The following is a 16,874-nucleotide window of genomic DNA, read 5'->3' as shown; positions in this document are numbered from 1 at the left end:
TTCTTTCTCTAAGACACCATTTCTGAATGTGGCTTCAAGGACAGACATATGTGCCACAGAACTAATGAGTTTGAAGCAATTGCTGTTTAAGGTTTATTTTACTGCCTTAAAGAACGTCAGAGTTGAGTTGGGGTCCCTTGTTCTGGGCACTGAATAAATGCAGGAGATTTTCAGAAGGCTAGTTTGTTGACTACAAAGATGTGTCACAAAGCACCTGATGTGCTCTAAGGTACTTCACTTGGCTGCTTCCGAAGGCAAAATATCCTTCAGGCTCTGTGCCTTATATTGCTGGTCCTTGGTGGGGGGATCTTAATACACCACAGCATGCAAAATAGCATTAGATGCCTAAATTCAGGCACCCTAATCCCATCTTTAAAATATTTGATACTTCCAGAATACATCCAGGGACATTTTGCTTGTGGCTGCACACCCTCAATGTCATTTGGCTACAGAGTAGCACGAGACACTCATAAAACAATGCACACAACTACTTAAAATACTCCGGGTTGCATATACACTGGTACTGAAATAGATACAAATAATTCCAAGGAGAGCAAGAAAAGCAAGCTCTGCTCCATAAAAACCTTTCTCTGTCCCAATGTAATAACCTTTCCACAGTATTCCAAGTCAAACTCATGAGTACCTTTTGTTGATGAAATTTACTTACCATAGGTTATTTTTAACTCATGTCTGTACATTTTAGAAATTGAGGATAAAATGCGTTCAAGTTCCTGTGCAGCTGGGTAAGTACAGGTGTGTGCTCCCAGTGCTTTATATACCTTCTAATGGTTGCTGGCATTGCAACCATTGTGAAAATAAGAGCAGTACACACTTAAAGCTCACATATCATGAGTAAAATCTGCAACACTTCTTGAGGAAACGTTAAAATGTTCAACATCCATGTTCTCAACAAGTAAATAACACATTATAGGGCTACATTATGACCAGATTATATCTATTAGTTACTGCTGTGCACCATGTAAATCTCCAGATTCCCCTGGGAAATGAGAAAAATCATTTCAGACTTCAATAACTAACAATCAGTTATTGCTCTGGGCAATAATAAAGCTGAATGCAATTACCTAAAGTGAAGTTAGCAGTGTAACAAATGAAATACAGATTTCTTTCTCTCCTAAAATAAATGTAGCATCTCCTCATCACACACTACTGCATGGTATAATAGGGTCTTCTAAGCAGTGTTTTGTCTGAACAGCCTACTTGAGATTTGAAATATATGTGATTAAAACTTATATAAAAAGTTACTTTTTATGACATCACTTGCATGATTAGTGCTAGAAAAAGACTAACGGCTATGAAACTGAAAAAGTAAAGCAGTCATTCTAGAAAAATATATTTCAAAAAAAGATCCTCTGCTCCTAGTAGTACTCCTCTTTGCACAGTAAAGACAATTTACCCCAAAGGGGAAACAGAAAATTTCTGTTCATAAAATGCCTTTGATCAGATTTTTCTCAAAACACGTTAGAGCTGTAAATGCAGCATTTCAGTCCTCATACTTATCCTACCTCCTGTCACATTAATTTATTATTTATTCTGGTAACATGAAAATGTTCAGTCTGTTAAGAAGGAAAAAAATGTTTTTATTTTAAGCTGATTTTTAAAAGAAGAGTTTGAGAACTGAAGTCCCTAGAAGCTAGAACTTTTCTTAACTTAGCACTAGATCGTATAATACAAAGCATATACATAAATGTTTGCAGGATGAGAATTTTTGCATATAACTTTGGAATTAATAATATTTCCAAATAATATTTGGAATCAATAAGAATGAAGATATTAGGTACTGGGTGAAAGAATAATATGTACAGAAATATTCATAACTAAGAATAAGTGTTTCCAGCTATACTACCTTTCACCTTATTATGTAGAGTAAGTAATAATTCTCCATGCTGAATTATTGCTAATTAATTATTTGCATGTACTTTCTCTTTGTCACTACAGAATTCAATTATCCTGGAAAAGATTTCCCAGTAGAAAGTTAATCCTAATTCCTGATCTTTTGAGAAACCAGTTTTTTATTTATAAATACAGTCTGGGCTTGAACCATGAATGTTCCAGTTATTTCCAGCTACTCAAGACTTTTTTTACACCTGATGCTGAAGAAAGAGCTTCTTATTATGTAATGGGGCATTTTTTCATATTTTATCCTCAGCTGACGTTGACATCTTTAAACAGCTCCTTGGAAGCTAATGATCCCCTCTGAAACTGTGTCCACTTTTTAGTTGTTGGAAGCTAGCTTGTAGTGTTACATGAAACCCATTTTCAGATATTTTCAGGCAAAGAATATCTTTCTTGTTGTATATTTATATGATGCATAGTTCAACATATTATTATTACTATCAGTATTAGTAATGATACATTTACAAAATGTGTTGAAGCAATTCCAGTCAGATCTGGCTACCATACATTTCAGTACATGTTTTATTTGAATAAAGATATTGAAAAGATGGCTCACTTCGGCTATACTAATCTTGAATATCCTTTTAAGGTAATTTTGGCTTATATTTAGATCATTCTGATACAAATTTAAATTAAAAAAACAAATTAAAATCAATGCAGCCATTAAAGCAAGACAGCATCAAGAAGAGCCTCAGTATACAGCAGATAGGATAGACTACAGTGCAAAGTTGCATCATTTTGTTCAGTATTGTCTCAGTCAACTGGAACAATGCTTGGCAATTATTTGCAAGGTTTGGGAAGTTCCAGCTTCTTACTGCTCCAATCTTATTCTACCACTGCAAAACAAGGAGGAGAACAGGGATGCTCTCCATGAATGTTGTCTATCACCATGCTCTTAAGATTCAGTGTCCAAACTCTGGGTTTGACAACATTTAGACACAGGCGAGAGTGAAACCCACAAAGCCGTATCTCAGTCAAGGGGAATTCAGGACCTAATTACCTTGCATCTTTGGACTCATGGCCAGCCAGGAAACATGGGTTGTGTCTGTACTTGCTTTAGTGGTTTGAAGTGCTGACAGAAAAAGCATCCACATTATTCTTGAATTCAGGCTGTGTAAAAATCCCATCTGTTTTCCCTCACAGGTGATGCCAGGATCTTTCTAGGAAGGATCCTTCTGTCTTGTGTCAATCACTACTAAAGCGAAAAGGTGTTGGGATGGGCAGGCAGCCTTGCCAGGAACAGCATGCCAGACACACAGTGAGTGAGCTGGTGCCTGTGTGGCTGCAGAGCACTTGCCACCACTTCTGCTGTCATCCCTCCCAACAGTGGAAAAGGACCAGCAGCAAACATGGTCAAAGGGACAGTCTGGAAGCTGCTCTCACACAAGACTACAGGGATGTGCCTGTAGTCACAGCACATCCCATCAAGTAGACAGAGGCTGTCAAGCTAAAAGACTTGCTTTCTAATTGCTAATTTGTTATTAAACTTATTAGGGAATTTTGGCAGTCCACTTGTGTTTGTGGGAAGAAATGGTGAAGGGTGACTTTCCTAGTAACAAATCAATAGAGCACACATTAAACATATTAGGAAATAGAACGTGAACACAAAAAAAAGCTATTATTAAAGATACACTTCTAATAAGGTTTTTCTGGGAATGACAATGACCCACAGATGCTTTAAAGTTTTTGCCAAAGCTCCAGTTAGGAATATAAACTCATTTTTGATAAGAAAAAATGAGAACAAAAAGGTTGGCCAATAGCAAATAACATTGAGGATGGAATTAAAAGTGTGATAAGAATCCACCGCTGCTCTGGAACCATTAAACCATTTTAAATGAAGCCAAACAGAGAATTACAAGTGATACTTAGAAAGGTGGAAAGCTTTATTCTGAAAACCAGTGTTTTGAAACTATTACGGTCACTGCTTCCAAATGATTCAAAGCAGTTTGCCAAAGCAAAGCTTTGACAAAGTACATGCTTAGTTGTTGGATATAAAATCATGTATTAAAGTAACTCCCAGGGTTAATGACATGCTTTAATTCTGAATTTGTCACTGATGGGATCATTTTTGGAATAAATCATGCACTTCTATCATCTGTATTTTGGAAAGCATTTTGATAAATTAGGCAGACAGCTGTAAAAATTATGTGAGAGATGAAGGAAATGCCTAGTGGTAAGAAATCTTAGCAAAACTTCCCAAATCTCAGTTTATTAAAAGTAGGGTTAGACTGTGGTCTGATTACAGTATATAACCACCTTCCCAGTGAAAAGATGCTGAAAACTTTTCTGACAGATAGAGACAGAAGAAGAGCCAATGGCTGAAAGAGGGAATGAAACAGATTCAGATTAGATATTAGGAACAGCTTTTTGGCTATTATTTATTGGGTTTTTTTGATCTTAATTACAAATGAGATTAACCATAGGAACAAACCACAGCAGAAAAACATCTAATTCTCCATCTCTGGATTTCCACAGCTCCTTTGGAGAGTGTACAACACATGTTGTTCTGACTTGTGTCCCCGTGCTCAGCAAAACTCAGCACAACAGTGAGTTGACAAGTTTTCATAGCACAGCATATACAGATCTGATCAAATGACCTAACACTCACTTCTGACTGTAAACTATGAATCTGGGGAATGTAGACACCATTGTACTGCTGTCTGTGACAAACTAAACTCTCTCTGAAATACATGTCATGAGGAGTGAGACAAATCTCTATATGTGCCATATTTGGTCTGTATCATGTAATCATTTAATTGAATCATTTTGTCAACTGTCCATAAAATTAATGATATAAAACTTTAGCTCTGTCCACATTAAACAATCATTAAATGAGAAGAACTATTTCCAAGTAGCCTTAACCACTAACTATAATATAAATGCTACTCTGGTGGCAGTAACTTTAACAGAAAATCTTTTGTAAAAAAGATTTGTAAAATGAATGTCACATTTACCCGCTCAAGATGCAAATCTATACATATAGAGTTTTACCATACACTGAGGTATGGAATTTCTGGCTAAATTAAGAATTTACTATCAGAAAGGAACAAAAGCAGGGCTCATCTACAAGGCACATTGGCCAGGAGCTGGAGGGAGTTGCAGGGCAGGAATTGCCTTCACTAGCAGGACCCAAACCCACAGCATCAGTCATGATGGGCAGAGTGCAAGAGATAACCGGGTCTACCGATCACCACAGAGAAAGCAAAACAAGAAAGCAGGTCCACAGTCCAGCAAAGACCTCTGTTTTTAACCTGCTGCCTGGATTTGTTTTGTTTTTTTCACTTGCTGTCCTCTTCTTTTTTAGATTTGGGAAGCAGCAAACAATTGCTCCTTATTTACACACTCTGCAAGAAATTACTTTCTCACGTTATCTTTTTTTCAGGATGAAGAATGTTCATCTGTTTAATCTCTTTTTCAGCAGCCAAATCTGAACATTCTTGTTACCCACCTCTGTAATGCTTTTAGGTTTTAGGTGTCTTTCCTGAGACAAGGTGACAAGATATAGTGATACATACTGTGGTATAATAAGGACTTCTGTTTCATTCTGTCCTCTGTTCCATTCTAAGCAACTATGATTATTCTATTTTGATTTTCTGATCTGTGCCAGGCTCTGAGCTGAAGTTTTCAGATCTACAGTGACTTCAGGATTTCTTTCTTGACTGGTAACACAGAGACAGAAGTACAATGAACTCTGCCAAAGGCTGATCCTGGGCACTTGCATTTTGATCACCTGTGCTACTAAGTACCTACAAAGTCACACAGTGTTGGTTTGGCCAGCTCTGCCAAATTATTCCCAAACATGGTTCAAGCTTCCTGAAGCACGAGTCATCACCCACTAGGAATGATTACTGACAGGTTGTTGGCATGTGGACACACTGTTCTAGATAGAGGGCATGTGCCATGACCTCAGTGTCAAAGCACATCCTGAACAAAACATACAAGTATGTTTCGGTGACAAAAGGAAGACCAGGAAAATGTGAGCTCAGTGCTCAGTGACATAGGGGTCCTGGTTACACAGGACATGGTAAAGGTACTGAAGGGATACCTTTGCTTCAGTCTTCATTAGCAAAATGGGCCTTCATATTCAAAGGTCCCAGAGATGGGGGGAAAAAAAGAAAGGAAAGGTTGGAGCACTTCCCCTCTTTCTACTCCACTAGAAACAAAGAAGAGATTTCAGGTCCCACTCTTGCTAGGAGAGGGTCCTAAGGATTCTGCTGTTGGATAACTGGTGTAGGATAAAAAGCTCTCTGTTTATCCTACTGATGTGTTCAACTCCCTATTAGCTACTGGGACAGTACTGTAGAAAGGGGGATGGTGTATACTTCACTTAAGGCACACATCTGTGTGGGAGAAAATGAAGTTCAATTCCAGACTTAATAGAATACTTTACTATTAATACAAATTGGAGGAGATTTCTATGGGATACTGAGGAGAACTGTATCAGCCTAGTAATTTAGGGCACTATCATGCAATGCGGAAAATACTGATCCCAAATTATATTACAAATAATTTGTAAAATTGTAAATAGGTTTTTGTTTCCTGGATGACCACACTAATATTTAGAGGCAGAGCATTTCTTAGGTTTATTTTGCCATTGCAAAACCCACATTCATTCTTGGAAGCTGAGCTTTTTGTTTGATCCTGTAACAGGTAACTATTATGCTTATACTTAGCAGGTCAGCTTTTTTAAATAAAATGAACCAAGCTAGTGTCACAGGAATTTTCAAAATATGGTATTTTCCCCAATATGAAATACATCATTGTAATTACCCAATTAAATCAGTAAATAGGAAAATCTTCTGCAACAGAGATGACAGTTGTTCAGGTATAACAACTATATGTGTTACACAGATTAATATTTGCAAGCAGAAATTGTAGCAGAAAAAGATTTTATTATAATGCTATCTATCTTCAGTTGGAATCATGACATGCACAGATAGATATGTGTGGATGTGTATATATATATATATATATAATTATCATTTAAGTGAGTGGGGATGTCTAAGTGTCCAAATACGCTTCATAAGAATGGAAGATCTCTATCATATAGGAAATCTGTTAATATTGTAAAATATAAACGAGTTTTTCCTTTCTTTATTCTTCAAACAAATCACAGCTTACTTCTGTCTTGTAATAGGGCGTGTTCCAAAGACCTCTGATGGCTCAAATTGACTCAACAGGCTTTGGATCTGGCCCTAAAGTAGCAAAACCTTTGTGGAATGTTTATAGATAACCACTTAGTCCATGCCAGCTTAAGGAAAGCAAAAGGAAATAAATTAAATGCATCTTCCAGTGACATAAGTCTCATGAAGAATTAACTAGGATAAGCACTTACTTTAGTTGGTGCACTGTCGATCTGAACAATGCAGACAAAAATAATAATTAAAACATAGCTTCATGCTGAGATGAAACTTTCAAGAGTGTCTACTGTGTTAAGCTTATGATTTTTTCTGGTTTTGTATTTGCAAGCATAATTACGTCCCAGAGGCAACAGGAGCTAGAGCTTGTCACTCCCCATTTCCCCCTCCGATAGATTAATTTCTTTACACAGAAATCCAAAAGTTGATGCCAGAGCAATAATAAAAATGTAAACAAGTCTTTTATTCTTTTAATCTGGAATGCATAATTTAATGGTATAGTTGTATAAATAATGAAAACACCACAGCTACTTTAGACAATTAAGGGTAAACTGAAGGTAACATTTAATGTAGTATTGATTGACCGCATCAACAAAACAACAGCAGACATCTGTATGGATGAGGGCAGTTAGGAAAATGCTACCAAGTCTATCAATACAGATTAAGTAGGGGGTGGGATGGAGCAGACTTGATGGCTCAGAGTCCTGGTAATGGAATATGAAGCCTTTCACCTCCAGCATGCTGACTGGAGCCAGCCTAGGTCAGTCTGTCACTGAAAGTCATTACCATCAGATGGTTCAGTGAAATGAGTTTGTCCTAATGGCAGGCTGGCTGTGTCACAAAATGCACCACCTATCATGACTGACATCATGTTGAGATTTTCAGCTGGAAGGCTGGAAGGAGAGAGGATGGGCTCCACAACCCTTCTACCCCGCAAGAAGCATGGGTAAGGACAGTTGTTGGGAGCCATGCTGCAGGGATTTTAGGAATGCCTGATTTTAGGGACAGTGGTGTCAACTACCAACCTAACACAGCAAGAGGAAGGTATCTGTGCTGTAGAACTTGGAACTGAAATGCAAGACTAGACATGAGCTAACAGGCAGAACTACTAAGTACAGGAGAAGCATGATAGGAGTAGGCACAGCACAACAGCAGCATAAGTAACAGGAGCTAATCCTGCTGTACCTCTCTTTTGGATGGATTTGAGAGAAAGAGTGACATGTGGGGAAAGCAAAACAGGGTTTGTATAAAAAAAAAAAAAACAACTAGTAGTGGAACCAGAATTCTTTATTAGGCAGAGGCAAGCAATGACATATAAAAGCTAAGTGACAACAAGACAGGACAGGAATAAAGGATTTGAAAACGAAGACAAAGTGTGTACAGAGCCAGCATAGAGATGGGAGACATTGGAGAGATGCAAAGTGAGGAATGACATGGATAAAGGGATGAGCTAAGGCGATTATTTCTTTCAGTAGCAGTTCTGGTTGGATATGAGAAAAGCAAGACTGTATCTGTCAAAGCCACCAGAAATTACATTGTTCGGAAGTGACAGGAGCACAAAGAGTGTTTTAGCTTTGTGGTTAGATGGGGGATATTGTACCTTTTAGAAGTTCTGAAGTAAAGTATTACCTGAAAGTTTCAATGTTAGTCTGAATAGTAGACCCAATCAAATAGCTGTTTTATTTGCAACACTCAGGCTACAGTTCAGGGTAAGAGATGGGACAGAACGCTTACTTGGTGATAGCAAAATTAATAGAATAAAAATAATCAAGAACATTGTTTCACATCTTTGAGCTTAACTTGGTGGTTAGAGTACATGAGGAGACATCAGGTTAGACAGTAGACAAGTTGCTGCACTTTGGGGAAATAGTTTTCTGTATGTTAATTTAATCTGTGTTGTCAAGCTGGAACAAAGACACTGAGCAATATTTCCCAGCCTTTTACCTAAACTAACTAAGCTCTAAAAGCTCAGGAACTGCTTCTTGGAGCTTTGCAAAAGATAAATAAAAAAGGAAACCTATTTCAATGGGCTTAACTACACTTCTGTTAAAAAAAGTTTCATAAATCATAAACTTAAAAATCATTGCACATGATGAAAACAAAAAGGGACAGATTCTTGTCAAATTGTCAGAAGAAGCTGAAGAGCTTGTGAAAGAATGAAAACAGGAGAAAAACCAGGAAAAGACAGTCAATGAAAACAATGGCTGATACATTTACTTTAAAAAATTGTGAGATAAAGCTATGTAATTTAAAAATACATTTAGTTTTACACTAAACTGATCCAGGGATATGACAGAAAACTGATGGGTGTGGCAAGATCAACAAAAATCCCTCTCTGACTGACATACATTTCAGTTACAGTCACATAATAGTAATGGTACCTCTCCTCTATTTATACCTGTAAGAAACACATAAAATATATCCTAGAACACATACACTCCAGCCAGGCTGCTTCTTATCCCACAACACGCAGCAAGCTTGTCAGTAGCACTTCATCATCTAAATGTCAACTGCCTTTCTGACCATTCCATTTTGACCAGTATGAATCCCTTCTTGCAGAAAAAAAAACGCAGTGGGAAACAAACAATTTTCCCATAAAATGAGGATTAAGAATGAAAACATGAAACAGTGAAACTAAAATGGTGAAAACATCTCAGTGCTCATAGAGCTCTTTTTCACGAAGTCATAATTCCTTATGGCTTCTTTACAGATTAAGTATTGAGGCTGCTGTGCATACGCTGGTTTATCACTTAGAAGAACAACTCAGCAGTGAAATGGATCTTGTGATTAGGTCAAATTAGGTGAAACTGAACTAGAACCAGAAGTATTTTGCTACTAGGACTCACATGGACAAACTCCTTAGCAGTGGTTCAGATAATACAAAATAATGTAGCCAAGAACACTGCTTCTGATATTTCTTCATGGGATTTTTTTGGTTGTGATTCCACAGTCAAAAATCACATGTAACGTCTATTTGAATGTGATTGCTGTTTTTTTACATAATACTATATTTAAATATCCATGAGCATAATCATGACTTGGGTTTAACTTAATCATATTAAACCAATCAAAGGACCAAAATGAAGTATTAAACTATTCTACATGTATATGATTCCTGCCCTACCATTAGGCTTACAAATGAAATAAAATTATTGTTGAAAATTCTGAACAGAGAAGTTAGAAAAATCAGAGGAGGTGCCCACAGTGGTTGTAGTAACTCCAGTTCCAGAGGGGCACAAGATTTCTTGGGAAGAAAATGTAAGGTCGTGTCTAGTGACCTGCCACATTCAAAGCAGCTAAATATCCTTAGTGTGAGATTTCTTGGCAAAATGAAAGGATACAAAAAAAGCATTTTGTCTCATCACACAAAATCAGGATAGGTTATCCTTCTGTATCATTTGAAGCATCTATTAAGCTTGCTATAGAAATGACTGGAGAAAACCCTGGTTTGGTATGCATGCAAGACACAAACTCTGATTAATCAACTTCTCTGCAGGCTTATTCTCCATTTTATATGCATGTCATCTAGAAAGATGGGAAAGTTCAGCTGGGTATGGTTTTCACTTCCAAAGTTGCAGAGGTAAACAAATGCAAATATTTCTCTTTCTGTGTATCTTTCTTTATAAGGGAGTGTTACACTTGGTTATCAAGTGCCATTTTGCAGGAACCAAAGCATGCACTTGCAATACTAATCAGTAAGCTGTTCCGAGAGTCAGTGGCTTGCTTCTTGCACAGAAGTGAAGGAATTATCTGTTGTAGAAGACCCAGCACCGCCTCAAGATAGCCAAAAAATTCCCTGTTCGTAATTTGCCATGTGGTTTTTTTCATGACTTTTACAGTTCCCACTGAAGTGGCCTTGTGATGAGTGAGGATGATGGGGTGCTGCAACTAGATGATCTTTACGGTCCCTTCCAACCCCCAACCATCCTGTGATTCTACGACGTGCTTTTTGCTCTATGAGTCTGGAGCGACATTTCTGAAACAGGCAAGAAATACAGTGGTAAAAAATGAGCGGAGGGTGAGTGAGCTATGTTGAAACACTCCGTGGCCTTCAGCCTCCCCCAAAGCATCATCCCCGAGAAACCCTGCTGCACACCCGAGGGCCATAGACGGGCGGGAGCCACCTCGCCACCGCAAGTACCGCGGGGCTGGGGCAGAGCGGGCGGGACCGGGAGGCGGGGACGCTCGGGCAGGAGGTGGCGGGAGCCCCGCTAGCACAGGAAGTCTCCCCGCCGAGAGAGGAGGGAGGAGGCGGAGCTCTGCCGCTCGGCCCGAGGTACCGCGCCGCGTCCCGGGGTGGGCGAGAGGCCGCGGCCGCCGGGCCCGAGCGGGCGCTGCCCCGGCCCCCGCCCCTCCCGCGCGGCGGGGGCGCCGCCATTGGCCCGCGGGCAGGGAGGGCCCGCGCCGCCGGCGCGCGCGGCCGCCCCGCTGACCGCCGCGGGCCCGCCCTGCCATTGGCCGGCGGGAAGCGCGCGTCCCCGCGATTGGCCGGAGCGCGCTGTCAATCCGAGCGGCCCCGCCCCCGGACCGCGGGCTGAGAGGCTGGGGGCGGGCGGGGGTCGACGCTGCTGCCGCCATTTTGGGCGTGGGCGGGAAAGGCGGCGCGGTGCGTCGTCCTGGGGCCGGGGCTTGTGTTCTGGTTCACCGCACCGAGATCCCTCGGCTGCCAGGGCTGCTTTTCCGTGCCCGGAGGAGTATGACCCTCACCAGGCAGCCGAATTGGAGGGAAGCGTACTCCTCACCAAGGTGTCCTCGGTGAAGCCGTGTTCGAGGCTTGGCTCGGGCACACCAGCGGCGCCGAGGTGGCCGCAGCCTGCGGTGCCTCCGTGCGAGGATAGCTCACGGCTGTCCTTCGTGAGCACGACTGCTCATACGCTGCCGGCCCGTGCGGTGTGGTTGGGTGTGTGTGTGGAGCCTTGTCTTGTGTGGGATGTTCGGGTGTGTGGAGCTGGACAGTCTTGTGTGTGCTGATCCCCCACGCGCAGTGAGACCGGGCCTTGTAGTGCTGCTGGATGTGTTCGACCGGCTGTGGGTGTGTAGTAAATCTGATCCAGCCCGGAGTTGTTGAGCTGGCAATGTTTGCCTTCCAGGCGTGATGTGTTCCGGGTACATTGGACTCCTTTGTGTTTTCTGCAGAGTGCTCTGGTCATGCCTGTGCTCAGAAAATCCTGGACAGAAATATGTGAGAATATGTGAGCTGCAAAACTTCTAAATGTGAAGTGTTGGCAGGGGATTCTCTGCCACTCTGTTCGTGTGGCTTGCAAGCTGCTCCACCTTCATCAGCCCTCACAGTTACAAGGACAGTTCACAGTAGTACCAGAAACCCTCTCTGAAAGAGCTTATGGTGTAATGGGGCTGTATATGCAGTACACACCTTCACACTCAGTAATTCAATTACCTGTCTTAGGTTTTGAGTTCTTTCCTGTTGGGGCCCAGGCTCATTCCTGAAAAGCTAGTCAGAATGGAAGGATACCTGCTATTAAAGATGCATTGCGTTCTAATCCAGCTTTTGCTACTGATAGGTGACATCTGTGGTGGAAAACTGTATAAAGTGATATTTAAGAGATACACAAAATACTACAAATATGAGGAAAATTGAACCATTCCTTAAGTACTGCTGTTTGGCATGTCATCTTTGGGTGAATCACTTTTTGGTACAAAATGGACTGGGGCAAACTTCATTGTTCAGAAAATAACATGTCTGCTCACTTAAAGAAAAGTTTGGCCAATTTTTTTGTTGACGTGATTATCTTTCGTCATGAAATAATATAATTTACTCGCTAGGATTTCTTTTCTGTCTTCACGGAAGTTGGAAAGGTGCAAGTCTACTTCAGATATAATTTATGCATAGTCTTCTAGCTAAACATGGTTGAGCAAGAGTAGGTGAGCACAAGTAGACGACCTCAAGAGGTCCATCAACAATCCTGGGAATTCTGTGAATTTGATTCATGTAGCCAAGAAGAGATTACCGCAGTGTTCTATAACTGACTTCTTATTGTGCTTAAAATAGTATTTTGTATCTGCGAAAACAATGTAGAAAGTGGTTTTTCAGTGCAAATGTGGGAGCTCTTCAGACATACAGGTTTTGAAAGTTTTCTTCGTCAGATTTTTAAAGCAGAGATTAACAGTGGTAAAATTCCTTATGTAATTAGCTTTAAGTCTTCTATTGGATTTCATACAAAGACACATATGTGTCTTTTTTAAAGTCACGTGAACAGGACTATGCCTTCCATTTCAGATACAAGCAACTGAGTTCCAGAGTTTATTACTGCATCACATTGAATGACCAGGATTTTTCCATACGTCTTTCCATAAGAACGTACTTTAGCGAAAGGTAATATGCAAGGAGATACATACTTTCCTCGTGAAATCAGGACTAAAGGCAGCACCTTTTTTGCTGCTCTTTGGTTGATTGTGGTTTTTTTTCCATGAATTTGAGCTATGCAGAGTAAGTTTATATGCATGGGAAGATGCCACACTCACTTCTGCCAGTTCTGTGATTATGTAGCTCATGTAGCCTCTGCAGCCTCTTTGCATAGGGAAGCCGGTTTGTGTGTCAGTTTGAAAATCTTCTACCTCACTATTGGTCAAAAATACAGAATGAATTCTAGTCATGTAAGCTAATATATTAACCTGTGGTACTGCCCAAGGTATTTTTAGGACTTACTTAATTCAAATATTTCAGCCAAATTCCTGCAGCCCAGTCTAAAGGCCAACTGAAGCTCAGTGTACCTTACAGCAGTAGCTCCAGGAAACGTCCAGTTTTAGTAGATGCCATGTAGAAAACAAGACAAGGGTTGTTTTCTTTGGGTTATTTTTTTGCAGCACAGTGAAGATATTATACTTGCATTTGTCTGTGAAATTCATTTCTCTAGACCATGAATTAGTTTTGGTTAGATAATTTTAAGTACCTGTTGAAATGAATTGATACCATCAAGATTAGTTACTGTTAATCACAATTAGAATTACAGAGTTTCTGTGAGATTTTTATCATAACTAGGAAGTTGTTAGGATTTTTTCTTTGGGATATTTCCATATTAATCTAAATTTTGCATTAACCAAGGCAAGCTGTGAATTACAGGAGAGGATAGGAGTGGGCTAATGTTACAAAATTGGGTTGCCTGTTAAAAAACCTAAACCAGTTTAATATTGTGGGGAGCCGAGTCACTCTGTTAAGGACTTGTGAAGAATAAATGAATTATGATGCTTACACGTTACGAGCTATGTAAAGAGAATGAAACATAGATGGTTGTAAGGTGTAGACAAAGAAGCCAGTGATTTCCATTTGCAGTAGAAGCCTCCCTCAATCCTCTGACTCTCATACAATACTACTCTTGTAATGCAGTTACTCCTGGGAAACAGGAGTGTGAAAGTCAATGTTTTCTGACACAAACTGTGCCTTAAATTTTTCTGCTCTTGTGGATTTTTTCATTTGCTTTTGGGTTTATTTGCTTGAGGAAAAAATGTGAAGAGATTTACAGAATAAATACTAGCTGATCATTTTTCAGAATAAAAAATGAAGTACTTTTCAGTGAATGGCTATCCTCATTCCAAGTGAAGTCTGCAATGATTAAATATTAAAATGATCCATGGTTTAAATTAATACAAAAATTTTTCAGGAGATTATTACAAAGATTAACATTTTTAATGTTTTAATACTCCTGTAGTTTATCAATCATAGGGCCACTGAAACTGCTTTTAGTTAACAAACCTGATGATCCAATATATCATTGCAGTATTATGTACAGTGTAAACCTCGTAGCATAGTTGGTAGAGGAGATGAGGAAACACAAGGTATCTTATAGCTCTTTATTAATCAGGTTTATTCTTGAAGTATTTTTTGGCACACAAAGTGAACAGGTAACAATTTTTTTTCTTTTGAAAAGAAAATAAGAAGGAAGGATCCAGAAAAACTGTGGTGTTTGCTGTAGAAGAAGGAGCTCTTGTTTGATGTAATGACAAACATAGATAGTCACTGGTATGGCTACGGAAGAATAAAAAGTTCTTTTGTGTGTGTTTCCATGTAGGACTTGCATTAATGCAGCTTTAATGTTGCAGAATTATCTGCAACAGTGTGTGATTCCTGATACATTTTTATTCTTTAGAATTATGTTTGAAGGTCATGGGAAAATGTCATGGAATCCCAGGTGATTTTGTATCACTAGCTGCGCATAGATACCCTTCTAATTCAGTGGGTTGAATAAATACTTGAGGCGTTCCTGACATGGACAGTGCTAATTCCTTTGTTTCTCATTTGTTTTGTGTTTTTTTAGCCACAGGGCTAAAAATCAGCATTAAGTTTGATTCCGTCTCTAAACACACTGCAGTGACAGTGGAGCTTTGCACAATACTGTTTATTGTATCTTGGGATTTTTTGCAGTTTTACATATGATAATTCATACATCATCAAAATATTGTTCATTCATGTGTTGTGATTGTTCTTGTCATCATCCTTCACTCACTATGTTTTACAGTCAAAACCGAGGCAGAATTGGGAAGAAAGGCTGATGAATTAGGCAATGTAAATCCAGCAGTGTTTGTAAAGAAGCATGGGCGATAGGAAAGAAAGGGTACAGCAGAAATCCAGGACTAGATGTTGAGCTGGATAAATGGGGAAAGACTGTTCTGACAGCAGAAACTTGTGGTGGAGAAGTCACTTACAGTTGAAAGGAGAAATGTGAGAGGGTAAAAGAGCAAATGTTGGCAGTAGGTTAGTGTTTGGCATGGTAGTGGAGAGTTAAAATCCAGAGGGCAAGCTGAAGCACACCATTTTCTACACAAGTTTGTTGCCACTTATTAATGCTGTTATTTCTAGTCTTAGATAAGACAACAAAATGAAAGTGGGGTTGCATTGTCTGTAGTTAGTTGCCTCTAGCCAGAAAGCTGAATTAATCCTCATATATTTCTATTGAAATAAAATAAATAGTGGAAAAAAATAATAACCTTTTATTTCATGAACTGTTTTTATACTGGGGAAACAGATTGGGTTGAAAATGTAGTAGATTTCAAAGTCTCGATTGTTTTCTCTCCGGCTGTGCTGTGTGGTGTAAATGAAGAAAAGGTTAAGTTTACCCATGATAATTCCCTCTCACATTTTCATTATCAATCAGCCTTTGTAGCTTTTTGTGCTTTTATCTATTGTGTTTTCATTGTAATCTTTACATATGAAGTTCTCAATTCTACAAACTCTTATGCTGAAATTTATTCACAAATGGCTCTGGCAGATGTATTCTGGAAGCCTTAAATGCTGTAGTTTAAGATGCTGCCAGCTGGTCGGTTCTCCCCACCCCTCAGATTGCAGTCTGTATGGAAGAGCTGGCAATACCTGCACCTCAGTTCACTTCCCTCGCCTGAACTCACATTTGTTTTAGGGTGCCTTGTGCTGAGCAGGCGCTGGGAATTGGGTCCTGGGCAGAGAACATAGCCCCTTTTGTTGTCCTTTCTTGTAGCCTCCTTAAGCCTGGCAGGAGATAAGCACCTGGGTTACCAACATCTTAAAGCCTCTCAGACACTCACAGCTTGTTGATGAGACTCCTCTGTAGTTTTAAGTTGAAAATGTTTAAAACTTTCTTTTTCAAATTACCTGTATTTTCAGTTTCTCACTCTACCAAGTCCATGTGGAGGACATTTCTGTACTTGGCTTTACCATATCACCATCTCTAGATAAACTCTGACCCCATGGTTTTGTCTACTTTTAAAAGTGATCAAGCCTAAAAGATCTTTTCATGTAATGTGTATTACATAAAAATACATAAAAATTGTTCAGTAGGCTGTGTGTTGCTCTCATTGTGTGTGGAGCTGGTTACACTGCCTCCAGTTAAG

General features: G+C 39.6%; 1 protein-coding gene across 2 annotated transcripts in view; it reads left to right on the top strand.

Moving 5' to 3' along the window:
- The first annotated feature begins 11,234 nt into the window (after positions 1-11,234).
- TRIQK (triple QxxK/R motif containing) overlaps positions 11,235-16,874 on the top strand; it is a 68,245-nt gene continuing 62,605 nt past the window's right edge. Inside the window, exon 1 of one of the 2 annotated variants that reach the window (XM_048286733.1) lies at positions 11,235-11,328. Coding sequence is in view for 1 of the 2 variants with exons in the window: in XM_048286732.1 (XP_048142689.1) it covers positions 11,749-11,798 (50 nt within the window). In the remaining variant the exon portion in view is untranslated. Of the gene's footprint in view, positions 11,329-11,631; positions 11,799-16,874 lie in introns of those variants that run through there. The other variant, XM_048286732.1, reaches the window with a different exon arrangement.

Source organism: Corvus hawaiiensis, chromosome 26, assembly GCF_020740725.1.
Source record: "Corvus hawaiiensis isolate bCorHaw1 chromosome 26, bCorHaw1.pri.cur, whole genome shotgun sequence".
NCBI classification, from domain to species: domain Eukaryota; kingdom Metazoa; phylum Chordata; class Aves; order Passeriformes; family Corvidae; genus Corvus; species Corvus hawaiiensis.
Note: the sequence above shows the minus strand (reverse complement) of the source record. Positions and strands in the feature narration are given on the sequence as shown.